This window comes from Rana temporaria, chromosome 3 (genome assembly GCF_905171775.1).
Source record: "Rana temporaria chromosome 3, aRanTem1.1, whole genome shotgun sequence".
NCBI classification, from domain to species: Eukaryota; Metazoa; Chordata; class Amphibia; order Anura; family Ranidae; genus Rana; species Rana temporaria.
The window spans coordinates 245,235,280-245,258,060 of NC_053491.1; the positions used below are offsets into that span (position 1 = coordinate 245,235,280).

The 22,781-nt window shown below is 45.9% G+C and overlaps 1 protein-coding gene across 1 annotated transcript in view; it reads left to right on the forward strand.

Annotated features, from left to right (window-relative positions):
- Window positions 1-5,949: 5,949 nt before the first annotated feature.
- ATP6V0E1 (ATPase H+ transporting V0 subunit e1) overlaps window positions 5,950-22,781 on the forward strand; it is a 50,019-nt gene continuing 33,187 nt past the window's right edge. Inside the window, exons 1-2 of the mRNA XM_040344547.1 lie at window positions 5,950-6,183; window positions 17,568-17,615. Of these exons, the coding sequence (XP_040200481.1) occupies window positions 6,080-6,183; window positions 17,568-17,615 (152 nt within the window). The 5' untranslated portion in view covers window positions 5,950-6,079. The remainder of the gene's footprint in view (window positions 6,184-17,567; window positions 17,616-22,781) is intronic.

The following is a 22,781-nucleotide window of genomic DNA, read 5'->3' on the forward strand; positions in this document are numbered from 1 at the left end:
GTTGGTGTTGGATGCCTGTAAAAACAGGGTACCCTCTCCCCCCATCCAACCCCCCCCCCCCAAAAATGACATGCCAAATGTGGCGTGTCAGAGGGGTCACCAGCACTTAAGGCAGAAGTTTAATTTTTGAGTGCAACTCTGCTTTAAAGTGGTTGAAACGTTTTTTATTTTATTTTAATGCATTTTATTTATTAAGATAAAAAAACAAAACCTCTGTGTGCATTAGATTGTTGTAGGACTGTCTCGGCTGCCTGGGACTCCCCTCCTCATTGACTGAGACAGCATTGCGGCACCATTGACACTTGCTGCTGTCAATTAAAGTCGGTCAGCCAATGAGGAGAGAAGGGGGTGGGGCCAGGCTGTGGCTCTGTGTCTAAATGGACACAGAGCTGTGGCTCAGCTGGGGTGTTCCCCATAGCAAGCTGCTTGCTGTGGGGGCACTCAACAGGAGGGAGGGGCCAGGAGCACCGAAGAGGGACCCGATAAGGAGAGGATCTGGGCTTCTCTGTGCAAAACCACTACACAGGGCAGGTAAGTATAACATGTTTTTTTATTTTTAATGACAAAAAACAAGACTTTAGTATCACTTTAACACTGGCAGGGTTACAATGATCAGCTTGTATTTATTCCTGTAAAACATTTAAAAGGAAAAAAAAAACTTTTCTGTAACTGTTTATAAAGTGTGAGCTGGAGTTTGTCTTCAATTTGTTAGTGTATTTAAATCTGCCAGTACATTTAACACTATCCTCTCCCCAAACGGGCAATGTTGCTGTCTGCTGTGTCCCCTATGCATTCCTATTTATCCAGAGTGGGGGACACTGTAATACAGGAGGTGTGTTACTGGCCAGATTACCAGGTGACAACACAGGAAAAAAGAAAAACTAACGCAGCCATCACATCTAAGGATTGGCAAGCTGGCAAGGAGGGGGGATTTGTGTGGGTACTAGAAGGGGGAGATGATTTGTGCTGGGAGGGGAGATTTGGGGAGTTGTGTTAGAAGAGGCTTTTTGTTGGGGGGGGGGGGGGGGTTTGTTCTAAGGAGGAGGATTGGGAAGACATTTGTGATTGAAAGAGGGATTTTTTTTGGGGGTGGTCGATTTTTCCTTAAAAAGGTGGTATAAATTCAATATATTACATTTTTGGTTTTGGGTTTAATGATGCTTTAAGTGCTGCTAAGATAACAGCATGCCTCCCAACCTACCCATATATTGTGGGACTGTCCCAAGATTTAAAAAAAAATCATGGAAAAAGATCAGCTGGGTGTGGTGACGTCAGATGATAGTTGCTCCGCCCGACGTTGCGTTTCTCCTCAACAGGCTTCAACAGGGATAGGAGGCCCTGTTGAAGCCTGTTGAGGAGAAACGCAGCGTCGGGCGGAGCAACTATCATGTGACGTCACCACGCCCCAGATGATCGGCTGAAGCCATAGCTGGAAGTTTTTTATCCTGCTTTTTAAACTGTTCTGCTTTTTACAAGCTTTTAATTGATGTCAGTTAAACCTGCTTTTCAATAAAGTTTTTTTTTTTGGAATACCCAAATAATACTGCACCATGAAGCTTTTTTTGCTCTTTCTCTAAATATATCTGCACACCACGCCACCTCACTGGAAGCTGAGATTGCCTGGAATAGGATTCAGCATAGCCTCTTGGAAGTTTGAAGAAAGAAAGACATGCTTGCACTCCAGAGCATAGCCATAGAGGATCCCCTTCAGTGACCCATGGTTTCTGATGAGCCCACAAGACCTCCGTAATAGAGGTCCACCGAATCTGGTAAGTGGCTTCTCTGTCTGAATATATACCTACGGCTGAAAATCCTATGGATATCTTTGTTTGATGAATTTATCTGTTGATTACATCTAATCCATATCATCTGCAGTGGACACTCTTTTTGTATTATTTCCACTTGCATTTCTTCACCTGGGTGATGCACCTTTTTGGTACACTTCATTGTTACTTTTATTTGCATTTTTTTCTTATCACAGGACACTTTGTTTGGTTCTATTATAATGTATTTTCTCTTTTGGTTGCGCATTTTTTTACCTAATGTAAGGGGTGCAGGGTACTTTGTAATGTAAAGGGGTCCAGAGCTGCGGTGGGGGGGGGCTGTGTAATGTAAAGGGATCCAAAGGTACAGGGGGCTGTGTAATAAAAAAAGGACCAGAGCTGCGGGGGCTGTGTAATGTAAAGGGGTCCAGAGGTGCGGGGTGCTGTGTAATGTAAAGGGGTCCAGAGTGCTGTGTAATGTAAAGAGGTCCACAGGTGCAGGGTGCTGTGTAATGTAAAGGGGTCCAGAGCTGCAGGGGGGTTGTGTAATGTAAAGGGGTCCAGAGGTGTAGGGTGCTGTGTAATGTTAAGGGATCCAGAGGTGCAGGGGGCTGTGTAATGTAAAAAAGTACAGAGCTGTGGGGGCTGTGTAATGTAAAGGGGTCCAGAGGTGCAGGGTGCTGTGTAATGTAAAGGCTTCCAGAGGTGCAGGGGGCTTTGTGATGTAAAAAGGTCCAGAGCTGCAGGGGGCTGTGTAATGTAAAGAGGTCAAGAGCTGCGGGGGGCTGTGTAATGTAAAGGGGTCCAGAGATGCAGGGTGCTGTGTAATGTAAAGGGGTCTAGAGATGCAGGGGCTGTGTAATGGAAAAAGGTCCAATGCTGCAGGGGAACTGTGTAATGTAAAAGGGTCCAGAGTGCAGTGTAATGTAAATGGGTCCAGAGGTGCAGGGTGTTGTGTAATGTAAAGGGCTCCAGAGGTGCAGGGTGCTGTGTAATCTAAAGGGGTCCAGAGGTGCAGGGGGCTGTGTAATGTAAAGGGGTCCAGAGGTGCAGGGGGCTGTGTAATGTAAAGGGGTCCAGAGGTGCAGGGTGCTGTCTAAATGTTAAGGGGTCCAGAGGTACAGGGTGCTGTGTAATGTAAAGGGGTCCAGAGTGCAGTGTAATGTAAACGGGTCCAGAGGTGCAGGGTGTTGTGTAATGTAAAGGGGTCCAGAGGTGCAGGGTGCTGTGTAATGTAAAGGGGTGCAGGGTGCTGTGTAATGTAAAGGGGTCCAGAGGTACAGGGTGCAGTGTAATGTAAAGGGGTCCAGAGGTGCAGGGGGCTGTGTAATGTAAGGGGTCCAGAGGGTGCAGGGTGCTGTGTAATGTAAAGGGGTCCAGAGGTACAGGGTGTTGTGTAATGTAAAGAGGTTCAGTTGTGGAGAGGGGGTACACAATAGTGACACATAGATATTGGGGGATGCAGAGGTATGCAGGGACACAGTGGGGTGTTTTTACATTTTAAAGAGGAGGTTCACACAAAAAGTGAACCTCCTCTTTTTGCACCACTTCCTGGTTCTGATCCCTGCAGGGAATCCAGCCTGTCATGTCACCCCCCGCTAGGGTTGCCACCTGTCCAGGATTCACCCGGACAGTCCGGGTTTGGAATCATGTGTTCGGGTTTCAGACCACCTGAAACCCGGACACATTATTCAGATCAGACTATGGCTTCCCAGCAGGGTTACTGGCTGCAGTTGTGTACGCCGAGAGTGTCTGTTACACTCTTTCCCACTGCTCAAAGCCAGCACCTGTCAATTCCCCCTCCCACCACACAGACGGGAGAGGAGAGAGGGCTTGATCTGCAGCTCTTCCTCCTGCCCCTACCCCTCTGTGTCTGCCCACACTCCAATCCCCGGTGCTGTGCCTCAGAAAAGGAAAGTGGGGGCCGGAAATTTGAAATCCAGCAGCCTCATCTACATCTAGACGAGAGGTGCTGACTGTCAGGGGTGAGTGAGCTCACCATCCATCCCTGTCTGTGACTGAAGTCTCCCCCCCTTCTCTCTCCTGCTTCTGAGTAAGTAAACTAAGGTAAATCAGGGTTCTCAGAGCACCCCCTACATCAGAGTTTCCCTTTATACCAGGGGCCGCAGTGTTGCCCCTTACATCAGAGTCCTCAATGTTCTCCCTTAAATCAGGGTTCACAGAGCATCCCTTATGTTAGAGTCCCCAGAGTTTTCTGTTACTGCAGAGTCTGCCCCCCTTACAGTGTAAGGAAACTCTGATGTAAAAGGGAAACTCTGTGGACTCTGATGTAAAGAAGGCTCTTGTGCTTAACTTCAAAATATATGCATAGCTTATATATATATATATATATAAACAAAATTCTGTGCGCCGCTAAAGTGTCGGGGTTTGACTTGAAGAAAAGGTGGCAACCCCACCCCCCGCTGTCTTCTGGGAAACACTGTTCCCAGGAGAGAGCGGGGACCAGTGATGGCACGCCGTGATCCTCGCTCATGCGAAGTAGGGAATCGGGCAGATTCCGTCACCAAGGATGGCGGCGGAAGCAGCCAAGGAAAAAAAAATGGCGGAACTTCCGCTTTAAAGTTGGGAGGTGCCAGATATAGGATCCGCCCTGAGTGCCAAATGCTCTAGGTTCGCCCCTGCATACGAGTACAGTGTTGTTGCATGACTGCGCAATTACCATTCAAAGTGTGACAGCACTGAAAGCTGAATATTGGCCTGGGCAGGAAGAGGGTGAAAGTACCCTATTTTTGAAGTCGTTAACCACTTAACAACCGCCCTATAGACGAAATACGTCTACAAGGCGGTTGCTTAACTCTGGGAGGGCGTCAATGTACGTCCTCCCAGAATCGCGCTCCCGCGCGCCCTATGGGGCGCGCACACGGGAATCTCCGTGACCGCCGGGTCCTCCGGACCCGGCTGATCACGTATCACTGTAAATCGCCGCTGATAGCGGCGGTTTACCACGTGATCGCTCCGTCCAATGACGGAGCGATCACTAGTAAACAAACCGGCGTCATGTGATGACGCCGGTTCCTCCCTCTCCTCTCTGTACCGAACGGTACAGTGTGAGAGAGGAGAGGGGAGAGAGCGGAAGCAGCAGCAGCTGCTGCTGGGGGCTGGATCTGTGACACATGCAGTCACAGATCCAGCCATCCATCCCTCCCTGTGCAATACTCTGCAATGCCCCCATACTCTGCAATGCCCCCATACTCTGCAATGCCCCCATACTGTGCAATACCCCAAAATACTCTGCAATGCCCCCATACTCTGCAATACCCCGCAATGCCCCGCAATACTCCGCAATGCCCCGCAATACCCCACAATACCCCACAATACCCCACAATACTCTGCAATACTCCGCAATACTCCGTAATACCCCGCAATACCCCACAATACCCCACAATACTCCGCAATACCCCACAATACCCCGCAATACTCCACAATACCCCGCAATACCCTGCAATACCCCACAATACTCCGCAATACCCCACAATACTTCGCAATACCCTACAATACCCTGCAACGTCGTCTATGGGGATTTTTAAGTAGCGAAGTTTGGCGCCATTCCACGAGCGTGTGCAATTTTGAAGGGTGACATGTTGGGTATCTATTTACTCGGCGTAACTTCATCTTTCACATTTATGCAAAAGAATGAAGAAAAAATACTAAATTTGCCAAATTTTATAACAGAAACAAAGAAAAATTATTTTTCTTTACAGAATTTTCAGTCTTTTTTCTCTTATAGCGCAAAAAATAAAAAACCCAACGGTGATTAAATACCACCAAAAGAAAGCTCTATTTGTGTGAAAAAAAGGACGAAAATTTCATTTGGGTACAATGTTGTATGACTGAGTAATTGTCATTCAAATTGTGAGAGCACCGAAAGCTGAAAATTGGTCTGGTTATTAAGTGGGTTTATGTGCCCAGTGGTCAAGTGGTTAAATAAATAACAAAAATTAAACAATATCGGCGTTGGGGATATCATGACATTATTTGTTGTATTTAAAATACAAAACGTATTTTGACAGCAGTTAGGATTGCTGGTCTTCAGCAAAATGGCCGTCACCCCAGAACAGAGCACGTATTCACTATGCTCGTTTCCTATAAGGGGGAGGGGAGGGGAGGGGGTGTGCTCTCGCGATGCAGAGGAGTGGTCACATGATTGTGCCAGCGCTCACTTCCTATAGGAGGAGGAGGGTGTGTGATCCCGTGACTTCGAGGTGTGGTCACATGACTGTTCCTCTTCTCAGTTTAGTATCTGCGGAGGGACGGCGGTGTTCAGGTGATCTTGTGAAGTTGGCGGTGACTTCATCATGGCGTACCCCGGGCTGCTCATTCCTATCATCGTCATGACCGTCTTCTGGGGCTTTGTGGGCGCTGTGGTGCCATGGTTCATCCCTAAGGGACCCAACAGAGGGTGCGTTCAGCTTCTTTTCTTTATTGTGTTATGTTTGATGAGCCGGATAAGTGACTTCTAGTGACAGCAATACATTGACATACATGAGGTGATAGCTATACTCTGTGCCTAGGGGGGAGCGAGTCTCCTGACTGTATTATGTGGAGGAATGAATGGGAGAATGTGGTCCTAGAAGACTGAGACTGGTCAGAGGAGGTAAGTGACCATTACTATACAGGAAGCCCCTGACCCCCACCATGGAAGGTCACAGAATTCTCAGGTCGGTCGTGCCTTGGCAGGTGCCAGGCGTTGTGTTTTTCAGTGCAGGCACCCATTACTCTCCATTCTGCAACGTAAACCTGAATCTAATGGTTTTTCCATAATGCGGCAACATCCACACACGCAAGACACTTTGGTAGGACTGGAACCTGGTGCAGCTGTGCATGGCAGCCAATCCGCTTCTACTTTCAGCTTGTTCAATTAGGAATTTGCAATAAAACCTGGAAGCTCTTTACTCGCAGCTGCACCAGATGTTACACTCCAGTTTTAGTAAATTCCCCCCCCCCCCCCAGTGTTAGAGATGATTTTATTCTTCCAAAGCCAATATACCTTTGCACACTGATACTTAAATCCTGATGTGTCTCTTCTCTCTCAGCTAATGTGATCCTCACTTGGCACTCAGGGCGGATCCTATATCTGGCACCCCCATCAACGTTTGACGGAGAGGGGCAAATGACATCCTCATAATCGGCCGATGATGTCATTGGTTGTTGGGACACCAGCAGCTAGAAGGTCCTAATGATGCAAACCATTGGCTTTGTGTAAGGTTGCTTTCACACCTAAGCGTTGGCGCATTACCGTCGTTTTTGTGGAGGTTTTCGGCTGCTAGCGGGGCGCTTTTTACCCCTGCTATTGGCCGGGAAAGGGTTAAAAGCGCCACTGCACTGGTGCTTTGCCGGTGGTTCAGCTGCGCTGCCCATTCATTTTAGTTGGCAGGGACGCGTTAGGAGCGGTGTAAACATACAGGGAGAGAAGCGTATGGATGTCACTTTGACCTGGACAGTTGTGGAATATGTTGGTCCTTATAATACAGGAAAATCGCAGCAGGAAACATGCGGTTGACCACAAAAATGTCCATAGATGGGCAAATGAATAATAAAAATCGCTGAACAATGAGACCTGTGCCTGTTGTAAAATGTGGCACTGTGATGTTGTCCCCATGTCTGATGTGGGGGGACATGAGTGGATAATTTTATGATATTCTAAGTGAAGACATAATGTGCTAGTATACATCGCATACTAGAACACTATGTGAAACTTGCCTGCAAACAAGGCCCCCGTCACCGCTGGAGGGCGCATCCATCTTCACCCGTCTTCCTTCCTGGTCCACATAATCTGGCTGTGTGACTGCCCTGAGCCACGTAACGTCAAAGAAATGGCACGGGTGGCTATTCCTTGATGGCATGCGCCGGCGAGGTCATCGGCTGCATATGCAGTAAATATCTCCTAAACGGCACATGTTTAGACAATCTTTACAGTACCTATAGGTAAGTCTTATTCTAGGCCTGCCTATTGGTACAAACCATAGATGAGTTTACTTCCTCTTTTTAAAGCGGAGTTCCACCCAAAAGCGGAACTTCCGCTTAATCCACTCCTTGCCCCCTTACATGCCACATTTGGCATGTAATTTTTTTTTTGGGGGGGAGTGGGGGCTTCAGGAGGAGTGGGACTTCCTGTCCCACTTTCTCCTTCTGCCGAGGTGATCGCCTGGGACACGTGACAGGTTCCAGGCGATCGCTTGTCCAATCGGATGGCGCAGCGCCACTCGTGCATGCGCAGTGGGTGCCCGGCCATGAAGCTGAAAGCTGTCACGGCCGGGTGCCCTCACTTAAAATGAAGAAGCCGGCCGTAGAGGGGGGGGGGGGGGGGTAGAGGTGCGGAGCCCCAGCCGGCGCGTCGCTGGAACGTGGAGCAGGTGATTGTATGTTTATTAAAAGCCAGCAGCTACACTTTTTGTAGCTGCTGACTTTTAATAAACATTAAAAATCACTGGAACACCTCTTTAAGGAAACTGCACAATCGGATTGTAATATATGTGTGTGTGTCTCTAGATGAACTGGTGGGTGGAAATGCCACGTTTAATGGTATGTAAAGGCTTTGTATGTGGTACAAAGCCATGCCCAGCTTGTAGATCCATGTAATTTAGGGCAAATGATCCCCCAGAAGTGAGTGGAGGTTTGAATCTCATGGACTCCTGAAGGTCAAAAAACTACCTAAAGAGATGATCATATCCAAAGTAACTTCTGCTTTTATGTGCCTTGTGCTTATCCTATTGCTGGAATGTTCTATATGATGACATTGTACAAAGAATACTTTTTTCCTTTCTGAAACTGGCCAGATGCACCAGTCTAGACTTCCTATTCCACATAACCAAGTCTTTGCAGTGGAAACATTATTTTTTTTTTTTTTTTTTTTTTTTATCTAAACAATTTTTTTTTTTCAGGTGCTACACCGTGTAAACATTAAAGAGGAGTTCCACCCAAAAATGGAACTTCCTCTTAACCCACTCCTCTCCCCCTTACATGCCACATTTGGCATGTAATTTTTTTGAGGGGGGGAGTGGGGGCTTCAGGAGAAGGGGACTTCCTGTCCCACTTCCTCCTTCCGCCGAGGGGCTGCAAAGGCGATACGTCATATCGCCTTTTGGCAGCCCCTCCCTGTAGGCGATCGCCTGGGACACGTGACAGGTCCCAGGCGATCGCCTGTCCAATCAAACAGCGCCGCGCGCATGCGCAGTGGGTGCCCAGCCGTGAAGCTAAAAGCTGTCACGGCCGGGTGCCCACAGTGACAATGAAGACGCCGGCCGGGGAGGGGGGGAGAGGAGCGGACCCCCGGCCGGCGCGTCGCTGGAGCAAGCGAGTTTCAGTTTATTAAAAGCCAGCAGCTACACTTTTTGTAGCTGCTGACTTTTAATAAACTTAAAAAATGGGTGGAAAACCCCTTTAAAGTACATTTTTATTTCATAGAAAATGTAAAACCCAAGCATATTAAACAACTTAACCCAACTATAAGCCGCCGCTGCCCCCCCCCCCCTTCTTCTTATATTCTTTATGGAATAAATGTATTTTATAGTTTACACAATGAGGCACCTGAAAATTCCTTTATCTTTATAAAAAAAATCTTTCTAGTTAATTTAAAGGCTGTGGTGCTGCCTTGTTATCACTCTTATCTTTTTATATATGCAGTGCTTTTATAGTGCTGTCATACATGGGTGTTAGAAGTGCCCATGGAAGAGTTTACACCTTGGTCTGAGCTCCTTTATTTGTTTAGCGTATACACATGACTAGATATGTCAGGTGATATCCCTCCTTTGTTTGCTGTCCCCCTCCTGTGTTTACTGTCATCACACTGAGGTCTTATTCTAGCTTGCATGACCTTAAAGGATATCCAAGCCCAAGAACAAGCATTTAAGGTAATTATTAATGTTCACCTTGTAAAGCAATCCATTCAGTTTAAAAAAGAAAAGCAATACAAATGTTGTAAAAAAAAAAAATTATAAATACTTAAATACTTTTTTTTTTAAATATATATTAATCATCACATTACCTCTGTTCTCAGAAGGCAAAAGAGCTGGGGGAGTAGGAGCAGCAGATCACTGAGCTTCCCAGTCAATGGCTGTGTAGCGGGGGGGTGTCAGGACAAGTCTGAAAATTGGAGGAGAGTACAATGAGTTCCTAGCATAGATGGAGAACTGACCACAGTTTGCCCTCTTGCTTAGCATGGTCAGTTTTTGATAGGTAAGCGAGGGGACTAGCAGAAACGCCAGAGATTTCACAAGGAAGTATACAAAGAGAACAGGATATTTTCCCATTGAAGTACACGTTACAGCAGGTTCATATAAGGAATATGAAGTGTTGGGGTAAAAAAAAAATTAAAATACAGCTTGTCCGTTCTTCCTCATAGTGGGAGCGTTAGCCTGACAAAAAAAAAAAAAAAAACTAATAACATTTTCTGCAAGTACAGAACATACCTGCTGACCTTGTTCCTGTGTGCTAAACTGAAAGCACAATGTTCTCTTCTCTCTATGAATTATTATTCCCACCCCCCCCCCTTTTCATCCCCTTTCTACCCATGTAATAAAGACATGTTTGATGTCCAGCCTTTAGTGACAATTGTATCCCCCTCCATGGATCAGTGGATTAAGATAATACAGTGGAACCTCGGATTACGAGCATAATCCGTTCCAGGAGAATGCTCGTAATTCAAAGTACTCGCATATCAAAGCAAATTTCCCCATTGAAGTCAATGGAAATGAAAATAATTAGTTTTGCATTGACTTCCATGGCATGCAATACATTGATTTCAGTACAACCAGCCCATACATGGATTTAAATTTGTCCAGTACATGCCGAACGGGCCAAATTTCAATCCTTCTATGGCCGACTTTACTGCCTCTTGCTTTAATACAGTCAATGACCTGGAACAAACATGCAGAATAGTAAAGTTGGAGCTTCCTTATCTGCATAAGTGATTGTAGTCCATAATTGAAATACCAAAGCTAATGCATTTATCAAAGATGAGCAATGGCATCCTCGGTACAGATTTCTACCCTAAGGCCCCTTTCACACTGGTGCGGGGGCTGTGTCGCCGCTTTTTTTAGCAGCCGAGAGGGTTAAACACTGCAAAGCGCCTCTGCCAGAGGCACTTTGCCAGCGGTATAGCCACATTTCCCATTGAGTTCAATGGGCGGGAGCGGTGGAGTAGCGGTGAACACACTGCTTTTTCACCGCTCTTGCTGCTAGCAGGACTTTTTTTTTTTTTTTTACTATCCTGCTAGCGCACCACTCCAGGGTGAAAGCCTTGGGGCTTTCACACTGGAGACACAGCAGTGGCTGTTTAGGTCGCTTTGCAGGCGCTATTTTTAGCGTTGTAGTGCCTGCAAAGCGACCCAGTGTGAAAGGGGTCAAAGAGACTATATAGTGGCTTTCTTTATTACGATCTATATTTATTTTCGTGTTTTCAAGTAATTATGAAATAATATGGTCTTTGATTTAACCAACAGGTGATGTTTTGGGCTCGTTTGTCTTTTTTTGAGAAATTATTTTTGTTTTTATAGTATTGGTTCCCTTTCACACTGGAGGAGTTTTTCAGGCACTTACACGCTAAAAATAGCGCCTGTAAAGCACCTGAAAAAAGCCTCGGCTGCAGTCCCAGTGTGAAAGTCTGAGTGCTTTTTACACTGGGGCGCTGCGCTGGCAGGGCGTCAAAAAAAGTCCTGCAAGCAGCTTCTTTGCAGCGCTTTACGAGCAGTAAATACTCCACTCCTTAAGCACCCCCTGCCCACTGAAATCAGTGGGCAGTGGTGCTTTTAACCCCTTTTCAGCTGCTAGCAGGGGTTAAAAGTGCCCCCGCTAGAAGCCGAAAAGCACAGCAAAAACTAAGGTAAATGCCGGCGCCCAGCATTTTTAATTGCCTGTCAAACTTGGCTGTTCTTGTGCGTTGAGGGAGAAGCTTACACTAGTGTGTGTGTGTGTGTGTGTGTGTTTTTAATTGTTAGCTCACGTAACTTTGTATTTCCTTTTTTTTTTTTTTTTTTCTTTTGCTTGGTGCAAATAACAATGGACAGTAACCAGTCACATTATCTAGGTAAAAAAAACGTTCCTTGGAAGGTTGCCAATCCGCAGATAACCAGGTTCAATTTTTCACTTTGATATCTAGAAAGAAACTGGCAGTCAGCCAGTGAGGCAGAGTACCACATAGATCCACACATTATATTGAGGCACTTCAGCTGGAATTGTATCAGATTATTTCTCATATGTGTGCTTTTATTGTGTTTTTAGTTCTTCGGTGTTACCTACAACTGTCTCCTCCTCTCCATTGCCCCTTTCTGTGGGTGTCCCCCAAGGCTCTATTCTTGGACCCCTTCTCTTCTCTATCTACACCTCCTCCCTTGGTCACTTGATAACCATTCACGGCTTCCAATATCACTTATACGCTGATGACATATCTAATCTGTCTACTCCTCACTCCTTTAGTCTCCTCTCGCATTACTAACTGACATCTCAGCATGGATGTCGCACCACTTCCTTAAACTAAATCTCTCTAAAACTGAGTTACTAATATTCCCCTCCTGACTTTTCCATCAAAATCAACAATGCAACCGTCAGTCCCTCCCCTCACACCAGGCTACTAGGTGAAATCCTAGAATCTGACTTGTCATTTCAGCCTCAAGTCCAATCGTTGCCAAAAGTTTGTAGAATTCACCTCCGTAACATCTCTAAAATTCGCCCCTTTTTAACAAATGAAGCCACCAAGCTGCTCATTCACTCCCTTGTTATCTCCCGCTTTGACTACTGCAAGTCCCTTCTTATTGGCCTCCCTCTCTATAGGCTAATTCCTCTTCAGTCTCATGAATGCTGCCAGACTTATCCACCTTACCAACTGTTCAGTGTCTGCCAACCCTCTCCTCCAATCCCTACACTGGCTCCCGATCGCCCAGCGAATTTAATTCAAAATATTAACCACAACATGCAAAGCCATCCACAACTCTGCCCCGAGCTACATCACCAATCTTGTCTCCAAACATATCCCAAACCGTCCTCTCCGCTCTTCTCAAGACCTCCTACTCTCAAGCTTTCTTTCTTTCTTTCTTTCTTTCTTTCTTTCTTTCTTTCTTTCTTTCTTTCTTTCTTTCTTTCTTTCTTTCTTTCTTTCTTTCTTTCTTTCTTTCTTTCTTTCTTTCTTTCTTTCTTTCTTTCTTTCTTTCTTTCTTCCTTCCTTCCTTCCTTCCTTCCTTCCTTCCCTCCCTCCCTCCCTCCCTCCCTCCCTCCCTCCCTCCCTCCCTCAACCTGTCCGGCTATCCCCTACTCTTGCTACCTTCAGGCGATCCCTGAAAACTCATCACTTGCCTATCATGTCTCCAATTAATCTCTTACCACTTCCATCAGCTCATTCCCCACAGTTAAGTTTTGTATTAAAACTGTATTTTCTCCCTATTATATTGTAAAGTGCTGCGTAAACTGTTGATGCTATATAAATCCTGTATAATAGCCAAATTTGAATTTGCTTGTATAGGTTACAAAATATACCAACACAGTGCTGCGCTACTAGGGGAAAAAAATTCACACATCCAAAAACCACCTAAAATCAATGTGACACAGTAAAAATTGTCCATGTGTACAGACCCAATATCAAATATTTGCAGCATCAATTTATGACACCAAAGGATTTTGCTTATCCAAAGTGCAAGTGCTCTTCTCCACCATTGTGCTCTGGCTGCTCACCTCACATTCTGACCCCTGTTTTACCAGTGGGTCAGAAACAGCAGGTCCCCCTTGGGGGTAATAGGTAGATTGACCTGGCCAGGGCCAGATTAAGAACATCATGGGCCTGGTGCTGAGGATTTTGGTGGGGCCTTTTAGGCTGCATTCACACCTCCGCGACAAGTAACGCCGCGTACGCGGCGTATTTTGCCGCGAATAGTGTAACTTTTTTTTTACAAATCCTTCCTATTGCTTTGTATGGCCGAACGCCAATGCCACCTGAAAAAAAGGGTCCGGGACTTTTTTTTTATGCCGCAGGTGTACGGCGTCTATGAGATGTGAACCATCTCATAGACAGCAATGGGAATTCTCCCCTCCAGCGGCACGAGCGGCCGGCGTCGGGCATTTTGTCGCGGAGGTGTAAATGGGGTGTAATAAATAATAAATAAATGCGTGGGAATGACATGAACGCAGCCCAGCCAAGGCAAGTGACCAAAGGCACAGAACCCAAAAGGAAGACCGGGTGAAGATGGAAGTGCCCGGGCCCCGCCTGATTCATCGCAGCACTGGAGGGCTCAGTCTGAAAATTGAAGTGTACTCTAATGTGCTAATATGCTGTGCATACTTGTGCGTTGTGGCATAACCTACCCCAGGGCCTCTAAAAAGTAGTAATGTCAGGAAAGTTTACTACCGCCTTATTATCACAGGATCCCAGGAGCCGCTCATGGGGCCCCCTACTGACCCGGTGGATGGTGGCCCTTGGGCAGTGCCTAAGTGCACAGTTGCCAACATTTAAAAAATATTTTCAGGGACACTTTTTTATATAAGTGCTATATTTAGAGTAGCTGAGATCCCCGATGTTCCTCTATACATCATAGTAGTAATCACAAAATTAAATGAGTACTAATAATGGGGAAGAACAAATATGAGAACTGATATTTCCTTTAGTTGAACTAACAAAAGTGTGTCCATTCTAGAGCTGGTAACATTGAGGATATTCAGTATAATTTTAAAGAACTGTTTTTGTGGGTAAGCGACATAGGGGAGGAGTATGGATGGTATATAAGTGGGAAATATGTGCAGGTGAGGAAGAGGAATGTGGAGGGTATGACAATGGGCAGTATGTACAGGAAGAGTGAGGGGGTATGGCAGAGGGTAGTACATACCAGAGAGAAGTGTGGAGGGTATGATGGGGCAGTATGTACAGGAGAGGAGTGTGGAGGGTATGACAGTGGGCAGTATGTACAGGAGAGGAATGTAGACGGTATGATAGTGGGCTCTATGTATAGGAGAGGAGTGTGGAGGGTATGACAGTGAACACTATGTATAGGAGAGGAGTGTGGAGGGTATGACAGTGGGCACTATGTATAGGAGAGGAGTGTGGAGGGTATGACAGTGAGCTGTATGTACAGGAGAGGAGTGTGGAGGGTGCGACAGTGGGCACTAAGTACAGGAGAGAAGTGTATGACAGCAGGCACTATGTACAGGAGAGGAGTGTGAAGGGTATGACAGTGGGCGCTATGTATAAGAGAGGAGTGTGGAGGGTATGACAGTGGGCACTATGTACAGGAGAGGAGTGTGTAGGGTATGACAGTGGGTGGGTACTATGTATAGGAGAGAAGTGTGGAGAGTATGACAGTGGGCACTATGTACAGGAGAGGAGTGTGGAGAGTATGACAGTGAGCACTATGTACAGGAGTGGAAGGATATTTAGGGACTGAGTAGTGGTTAAGCGGGTCATACATGGATTGAAATTACGCCAATTATGCAGAGACCAGCCATAGTCAATCTATGTATGGGCTAGCTGGTTTTACACAAGTCAATCTATTAATCAACTTGAGTACAACCAGCCTGTTTTTTTTTCTTAAAACAATCAGTGCTGCCAGCTATAGTTGGCAACACTGATCATTGTACGCACTGGCAGAACACAATAACACTGCAGGAGTGATTCCCCCATCCACAGGTCAGCAGGTGAGAGGGTGTGTGGGGACAGGCTGGGGAGAGATACTAGTCAGTGGCTGGGTAGGCACTGGTAGTATCAGAGCCAGATACGCACAGGTTACATACGCCACGATCGTTAGAGCGAGAACAATAATTCTAGTACTAGACCTCCTCTGTAACTCTAAACATGTAACCTAAAAAAATGTAAAGCATCGCTTAGGATACCAAAAAAAATTGTGCTAACTAACTGTTTTTTTAATGAATGAAACATTTTTTTCCAAAAAAACATGTTTGAAAAATTGCTGCGCAAATACCGTGCTAGAGCTGCACAATTAATCGTTAAAAAAATCGTGATCTCGATTCAACCCCCCTGACGATCTTCAATGCAGAGTTTGCTGATTCTTTCATATAACAAGTGGGGAGACTTTCAGCTGTCAAAAGAAAATATCTGGGCAGTCTGCCAAGTTTTTAACAGGAAACATTGTAACTGACACTTCCTTCTTAGATCAAAGGGATACACTTCTGTGTGTAAAGAACAAATCTGGGCAGTCTGCAAAGTTTGTAAACAAAATGAAACATTGTAACTAACTAACATTGTAACTAAATTTAACCACTTAAAGTCCAACACTTGTTTCTTAAAGGAGTTCTCTGACCTAAAACTTTTAACCCCCGCTGTGCTCGGGCTGTAAAAAAATAGAAAATAAACTGTCACTTACCTGCCTACGATCCCCCGTTGTTCCGATATCGCCGTCCCGTTCTCCGGTCCCGGTCTCTTCCGCTTCCTGTGTGTCGGTGACTCATAGTGCGCTCAGCCTATCAGCGGCCGCGACGGGACATTGCTGCGGCCGCTGATAGGCTGAGCGCACTATGAGTCACTGACACACAGGAAGCGGAAGGGGCCCGGGACCGGAGAACGGGACGGCGATATCGGAACAACGGGAGATCGTAGGCAGGTAAGTGACAGTTTATTTTCTATTTTTTTACAGCCCGGGCACAGCGGGGGTTAAAAGTTTTAGGTCAGAGAACTCCTTTAAGTTAGAAAGCAATATTATTTGCTAGAAAATTACTTGGAACTGCCAAACATTATATATATTTTAGCAGAGACTCTAGGGAATACAATGGCTATTGCTGCAATATGTTATGTCACACTGCATTTTCCCACTTCAATGAATAATAAAAACCATAAAAACAAAACAGTGAAGTTAGCCCATTTGTTTTTGTTTTAATGTGAAAGATGATGTTACGCCGCAACAATCGTGAGAGAATCGTGATCTATCTTCTAAGCAAAAAAATTGCAATTCTCATTTTAGCCGGAATCGTGCAGCTCTGTACCGTGCAACATAAAAAGTGCAAAGACCACCATAGAGTAATTTTCTAGCAAAAAACAAATGATGATTTTTACATGTAGTAGAGAAGTGTCAGAATTGGCCTGGGTGGCAAGGGGTTAATTACCATGAGTAATATACAAATAATTATTATAAGCCCTGTGATCCTATCAGTCTGCTGTAGTGTGTCAGCTTGTATTTATATTGGCCGCTCTGAATGTAGCTTCTGACAGGCTGTGCAAGCAGGCCCGTATCTCCGGAACCATAAATGATAGCCGTCCCATATTTTAACCAGTTGTGGGGTAGCTCTTCCCATGCCTACCCCCAAATGTGGGGTTTCTGTGACCTCTGGTCATCGAGCTACAACCCCCCAAATTCGATCTTAGAAAAAAAAAATCTTAAAAAAAAAAAAAAAATTTTTTTTTTTTTTTTTTTTGGGCAAATGGGCCTATCTTGAGAAAGGGGCCTGGAGCTGCAGCTCCATCAGCCCCATTGTTAATCCGGCCCTGGACCTGGCGTATTTATCCTCTGTATCTCCCTCTTCTTCCCTAGTGGCTTACCAATGCTTGAATCTCCCTTAAATAGAACATAAATAGGGGATCTAGTGGCCAGAGCACTTGCACTTTGGATGTTTTGCAAACTCCTTTGATGTCACAAATTGATGCTGCAAACGTGTGTGTGATTATATCTATATCTATATCTATATCTATATCACTCTTTGTACCCTATCATATTTGTATAGTTTTTGGATGATTGCACTGATAAGAGTATTGGTTTATGATGTAGGTTACTTCCATTTGCATGGTACATTAGTGAATGTTTGAGGAAACAAAGCTTTACTGTGCATTCCTAACGGGCATATTTTGTTCTCTTACAGAGTCATCAATACAATGCTGGTGACGTGTGCAGTTTGCTGCTATTTGTTGTAAGTATAAGCACAACCATATTATGAGTCAATATGAACTGACCTTCCTTTTATTTATGTCCTTTCCTTCTGCTTATTTTTCAATATTTTTTAACTAGGCTATTTTATGCCATATGGAGTATATACCTAATGTGGGCCAATATGAGATGGAAAACAAAAGCACATTAGGGCCGAAATAACTAATCGATTATGAAATTAATCGATTACTATTTTCATAATTGATCGGTCAGTAACATAATTGGGTTAGAAAAAATTGCTCCTTTTGTACTATAAAAAAATAAATCGGGACTGTAAATATTACCGTATTTATCGGGGTATTGCGCGCTCCGGTGTATAGCACGCACCCCTAAAGTGGACCCGCATTCCTGTGGGAATTTTTTTTTTGTACTTACAGTTTTGGTGTCTTGCGCAGCGGCCTCGTCGGGTGCGGCTTCAGGGGTCCTCTTCGTCGGGTCGGCGTCCTTCTGCGGCGTCCTCCCCGCTCGATCCCCGCTTTCCCGTGCCGAGTTTGAATACTGCGCCGGCATATACCGAGCGCAGTACACTCGTGTATAGTCGGGCAGGCTCGGCTACTCTCGCGCTCACGTCCTGTACGTCCAGGACGTGAGCGCGAGAGGAGCAGAGCCTGCCCGACTATACACGAGTGTACTGCGCATGGTATATGCTGGCGCAGTATTCAAACTCGGCGCAGGTATCGGCGTGTATCGCGCACCCACGATTTTGCCCTGATTTTCAGGGCAAAAAAGTGCGCGGTATACCCCGATAAATACGGTACTTTCACTGCCCCACAGTAAAAAAAATTAATCCCTTACAGTAGCCATTATTTGCACATCTTTTTGTACTAATTTTAGTTTCTTTTTTTTTTTTTTTTTTAAGCCCATTATGTTTTTTTTTTTAAGCCCATTATGTTAACAAACCTCTCAGGCCTGGGTAACACCTCTGTGTTTTTTGGTGCTTTTTGCAGAAACGCACTACAGTTCATTTACATGGTTTCCTATTGGACTTTTTTATTTTTTTTAAGATTAATAATCGGCCAACTAATTATGAAAACGTTAGTTGCAGCCCTAAAGCACATATACTGTATCTTAATGCTATGGGCAGCTCTACAGTGGACCTCTACTCACTTTCTGATGAACCTATACAGCATTTGCTGTAGGACATTCAACTATCTTTAATAGACCCATAAGATGGCTAATGTAAATTTCATACTGTTTACTGACCGACTCGTTTATAATACAGCGGCTCCAGGTAAGTTCAGGTTACCTCCTGCTAAATTCTTGCTTTGTTTTTTAAAGTCCTTATGAAGCCATTACACCTTGTTTTCTGTTCATCAAAGCCTGTTGTGTGACCTTTTTGTTTTCTTGTTTATACTGTACACAGACTTGGCTTTAGTCTGTTTTTGGGTGTCTTTTTTTTTTTTTTTTTTTTTTTTGTTTTTTTTCTTTTTTTTTTTAAATATGGAACACTTCTAGGCTGTGTAGGTGCCACGTATAGGGGTTTGTGTTGCTGTGCTGTAACTGCACTTTCCTGATTCCACTAACGTTTAATAGAAAAATAAAATGAACACATAGACAATGAGTGGCGTTACAGAGAACAAAGTTAGAAGTATTGCAAAGAAAAAGGCAAAAAGTGTAAGTTCACCTTTTCAGAGAAAAAGGTTAAAGGAGAGGTCCAGCCTGAGCTTTTCAGGATGGGCTTCTCCTAAGGGTCACAGGAGTGCAATTAGTTTTGCACTCCTGTGACCCGTTTTCAGCGGAGAGTGGTCTGAAGTCTGCTCTTCGCTGACGTCACTGCTATAAGTCGCGGCGACTTCCAAGTCTGGATCTGCCAGCTGCCTTGATTGATGACAGTCTCACCGAGACACTGAGACAGCCACTCCCTGCCCCTCCATGGCTCAGTGCTCCAATGAGCGCAGAGAAGTAGAGCAGAAGCGATGCTGACAGTCGGCATCGCTCGGGGAGGAGCGAGAACCTATACTTCTCTTTTAACTTGCACCCCCTCAGTCCCTGCTGTTCTTGCCTCTGAGGATAGATAGATGGATATACACAGTTTACCCTCTATTTTCAGGGTAAAAAAGTGAGTGTTTTACACCAATAAATACAGTGTGTGTGTGTGTGTGTGTGTGTGTGTCTTAAAGTATTCATACCACTTTGAAATTTAAATTATTATTTTTTTTTTTTTTTGTCATGTTACAACCAGAACCGTAAATGTGTTTTTCTCAAGTCGTCTTCCAGGACAGCCTCCGAGACCTTGGGCTCCTCCCTCCCAGGACAGGAAACACACACCCATTTCTTTAAAGGCGGTCCTCCAGGCCTCACTCTTCAGTTATTTGTGTTTTCTACCAGAAGGGAAGGAGCACGCTTAAGAAACATGTCTCAGGGCTGTCCTGAGAAGAGCATCTGGCATTGACTCTCCTCAGCCTGGGCACCCCTCTGGCCTGCTAGGGAAGAGCGTGGTCGCTGGTTCCGCTGCTGCCCGGTTGTTCAGAGGAGCAGGACCTTTGGTGGCATTAGCCCTTTAATCCCAGGTACCTCAGATCGGCATGCTGGCAGGATGCGTTCCAACGGACGGAAGTGATGGAGCGACTTCCGGCGGAACGACGTCACCAAGCCCGGAGGGAGGCGCTGAGGGGCGGGGTATGCGTTCCAACGAACGGAAGTGACGCGACTTCCGGCGGAACAACGTCACCAAAGGAGCGCCGCGGGGATGCAGTTCCGGTCCCTTAATGCGGCGCAGTAGTGGACTGCAGGCACCGGAGCAGGGTGGAAGTCTCGGCGAGGCCGTGCATATACCCGGAGGAAGCAAGTCAGGCTACCGATTCATGCTCAGCGGGCTCCGGGACCTCTCAGCTAAGGTGGTGAGGGTGGACCACGCTTACACTGGGAGGTTGTCGGCTTTTAGGCCCTTGTACCCTCCTGGGGTGGGGAACTTACGGTGGAGGGTTAGTCACCCACTAAAGTTTGACTCCAGCACAGAGGTGTAAACGGGTCAAGGGGGCATTCTAACAGCTACCTGGTCTGTATTTTGCAGGTCAAAGTGCTTCCCGTACAGACTCCCAGGAAGCAGTGTGCCTTGTGTGGGGCTAAATTGGGTACTAGCTGGAAGAAGCCATTATGCCCAGACTGTGTTGGCAACCTGGTCAAGGATGATTCAGTGGCAGAGTGTCACAAAATCCTGTCTTCAGTCAAGGATGAATTGGCATCCACGTTTTCATCATTCAGGGGAATGATGGATAGTGTACAGGTCCCATCCCCTCTACCTAGGGCAGCCAGTACTCCCTTGTCTGAACCCACAAATAGGGCACAAGAGGAGGAGTTAGAGAGGGGGTTCCTAGATCTTGGGCCTCGTCCCAGGCGGACTCTGCTTCCGTATCTGAGGAAGGGGAAGATTCCTCCAGGGGATCTAGATACAAATTGACCCTAGATGACGTGGGAGATCTGTTAAAAGCTATCTATGACACGTTTGAAATTCGTGAGGAGCAAGTCAAACCTTCGAAGCATGACCAGATGTATTTAAGGTCCAATGCTCAGAAGGCCAGGGTATTTCCCGTTCATAAATCACTCATTGAGTCGATTTTACTGGAGTGGGAGCATCCGGAAAGGAGACCATTCTTTTCGGGTAGCCTCTAAAGGAGGTTCCCGTTTGAAGCCGACGCTTCCCATCCATGGAATAAGATTCCAAAACTGGATGCACCATTGGCCAAGGTGTCTAAAAATACAGATTTGGCATTTGATGATTTGGGCTCACTAAAGGATCCCATGGATAAAAGGGGAGATGTGTTGCTCAAAAGGGCCTGGGATGCTTCATCTATTGGATTAAAACCAGCCCTTGCTGCTGCATGTGTAGCCAGAAATCTTGAGTGCTGGCTTACACAATTACAGTCGCATATTTCTGCGGGTACTTCTAGGCAGCAGCTGCTGAACTAATTTTCCTTGCTGTTTAGAGCAGTGGGTTTTCTGGCGGATGCCTCAGCTGAGTCAGTCAGATTGGCAGCCAGATCGGCTGCATTAGTTAACGCTGCTAGACGGGCGGTATGGCTCAAGACTTGGCCAGGCGATTCTGCCTCTAAACTTAAGCTTTGTGGGTTGCCCTTTTCAGGTGACCACTTATTTGGGCCGGGTCTTCACAAGGCGCTAGAGAGAACCCAGGATAGGAAGAAATCCTTTCCTGAGAAGAAGAAAAGAAACGAGAATAAACGTTTTTTTCGTGACTTCAAACAGCAGGGTGCAAAGGAGAGGGATGGTCGTCCCAAAAAGCACTGGACAGGCCAAAAGGGGCGTGGGAAAGGAGGCATCCTATTCAATCCTCCTCAATCCACCCCCAAACCCCAGTGATGCCTCCGTCCCAGTGGGAGGAGCACTGGGAGAGTTCCTTCCACAGTGGATAGAATCTACTTCAAGCCCGTTCGTTCTGGATATTGTCAAGAACTGTTACAGGCTGGAGTTCTATTCAACTCCCCCACCGCCCCCCCCCCCCCTATGTTTCTGTTAACTCAGTTGCCAAAAGACAGAGAAAAGGCGTAAGCCTTAGGTCTGTTGCTAGGGGATCTTTTAGACCAGAGAGTCTTGGTTCGGGTTCCCCGGCAGGAGGAAGGCCAGGGGGTATACTCACACGTGTTTGTCGTGAAGAAACCTTCTGGGAAGTTCAGGCTAATTCTGAATCTCCGTCCCTTGAACAAATTCGTAAGATACAAGCCATTCAGGATGGAGTCAATATTCTCAGTGACTAACTTTGTTTCCAGGCTGTTTCTTGCCAACTATAGACCTCAGGGACGCTTATTTGCATATCCCCATACATCGGGAGTCTCAAATTTTTTTTGAGGTTGGCGGTGCAGAGAGGCTCGGAGGTGATGCATTACCAGTTCAGAGCACTACCCTTCGGTCTGTCCTCCTCCCCGAGGATCTTCACCAAGGTTCTAGTAGAAGCTCTGGCACCATTAAGGGTCAAAGCGATTACGGTGATACCCTACCTGGACGATCTCCTTTTCATTGCCTCCTCCGGTCCCCAATTGGAAAAAGACCTAGAGGAATCCCAGTGTCTCCTACGATCCCTGGGCTGGTTGGTCAACAGGGAACAAATCCCCAGCTGACTCCGTCTCAGGAGGTCCTGTATCTGGGGTACAGAATCTCCTCGGTGAAAATTAAGGTTTTTCTTCCCGAGGAGAAG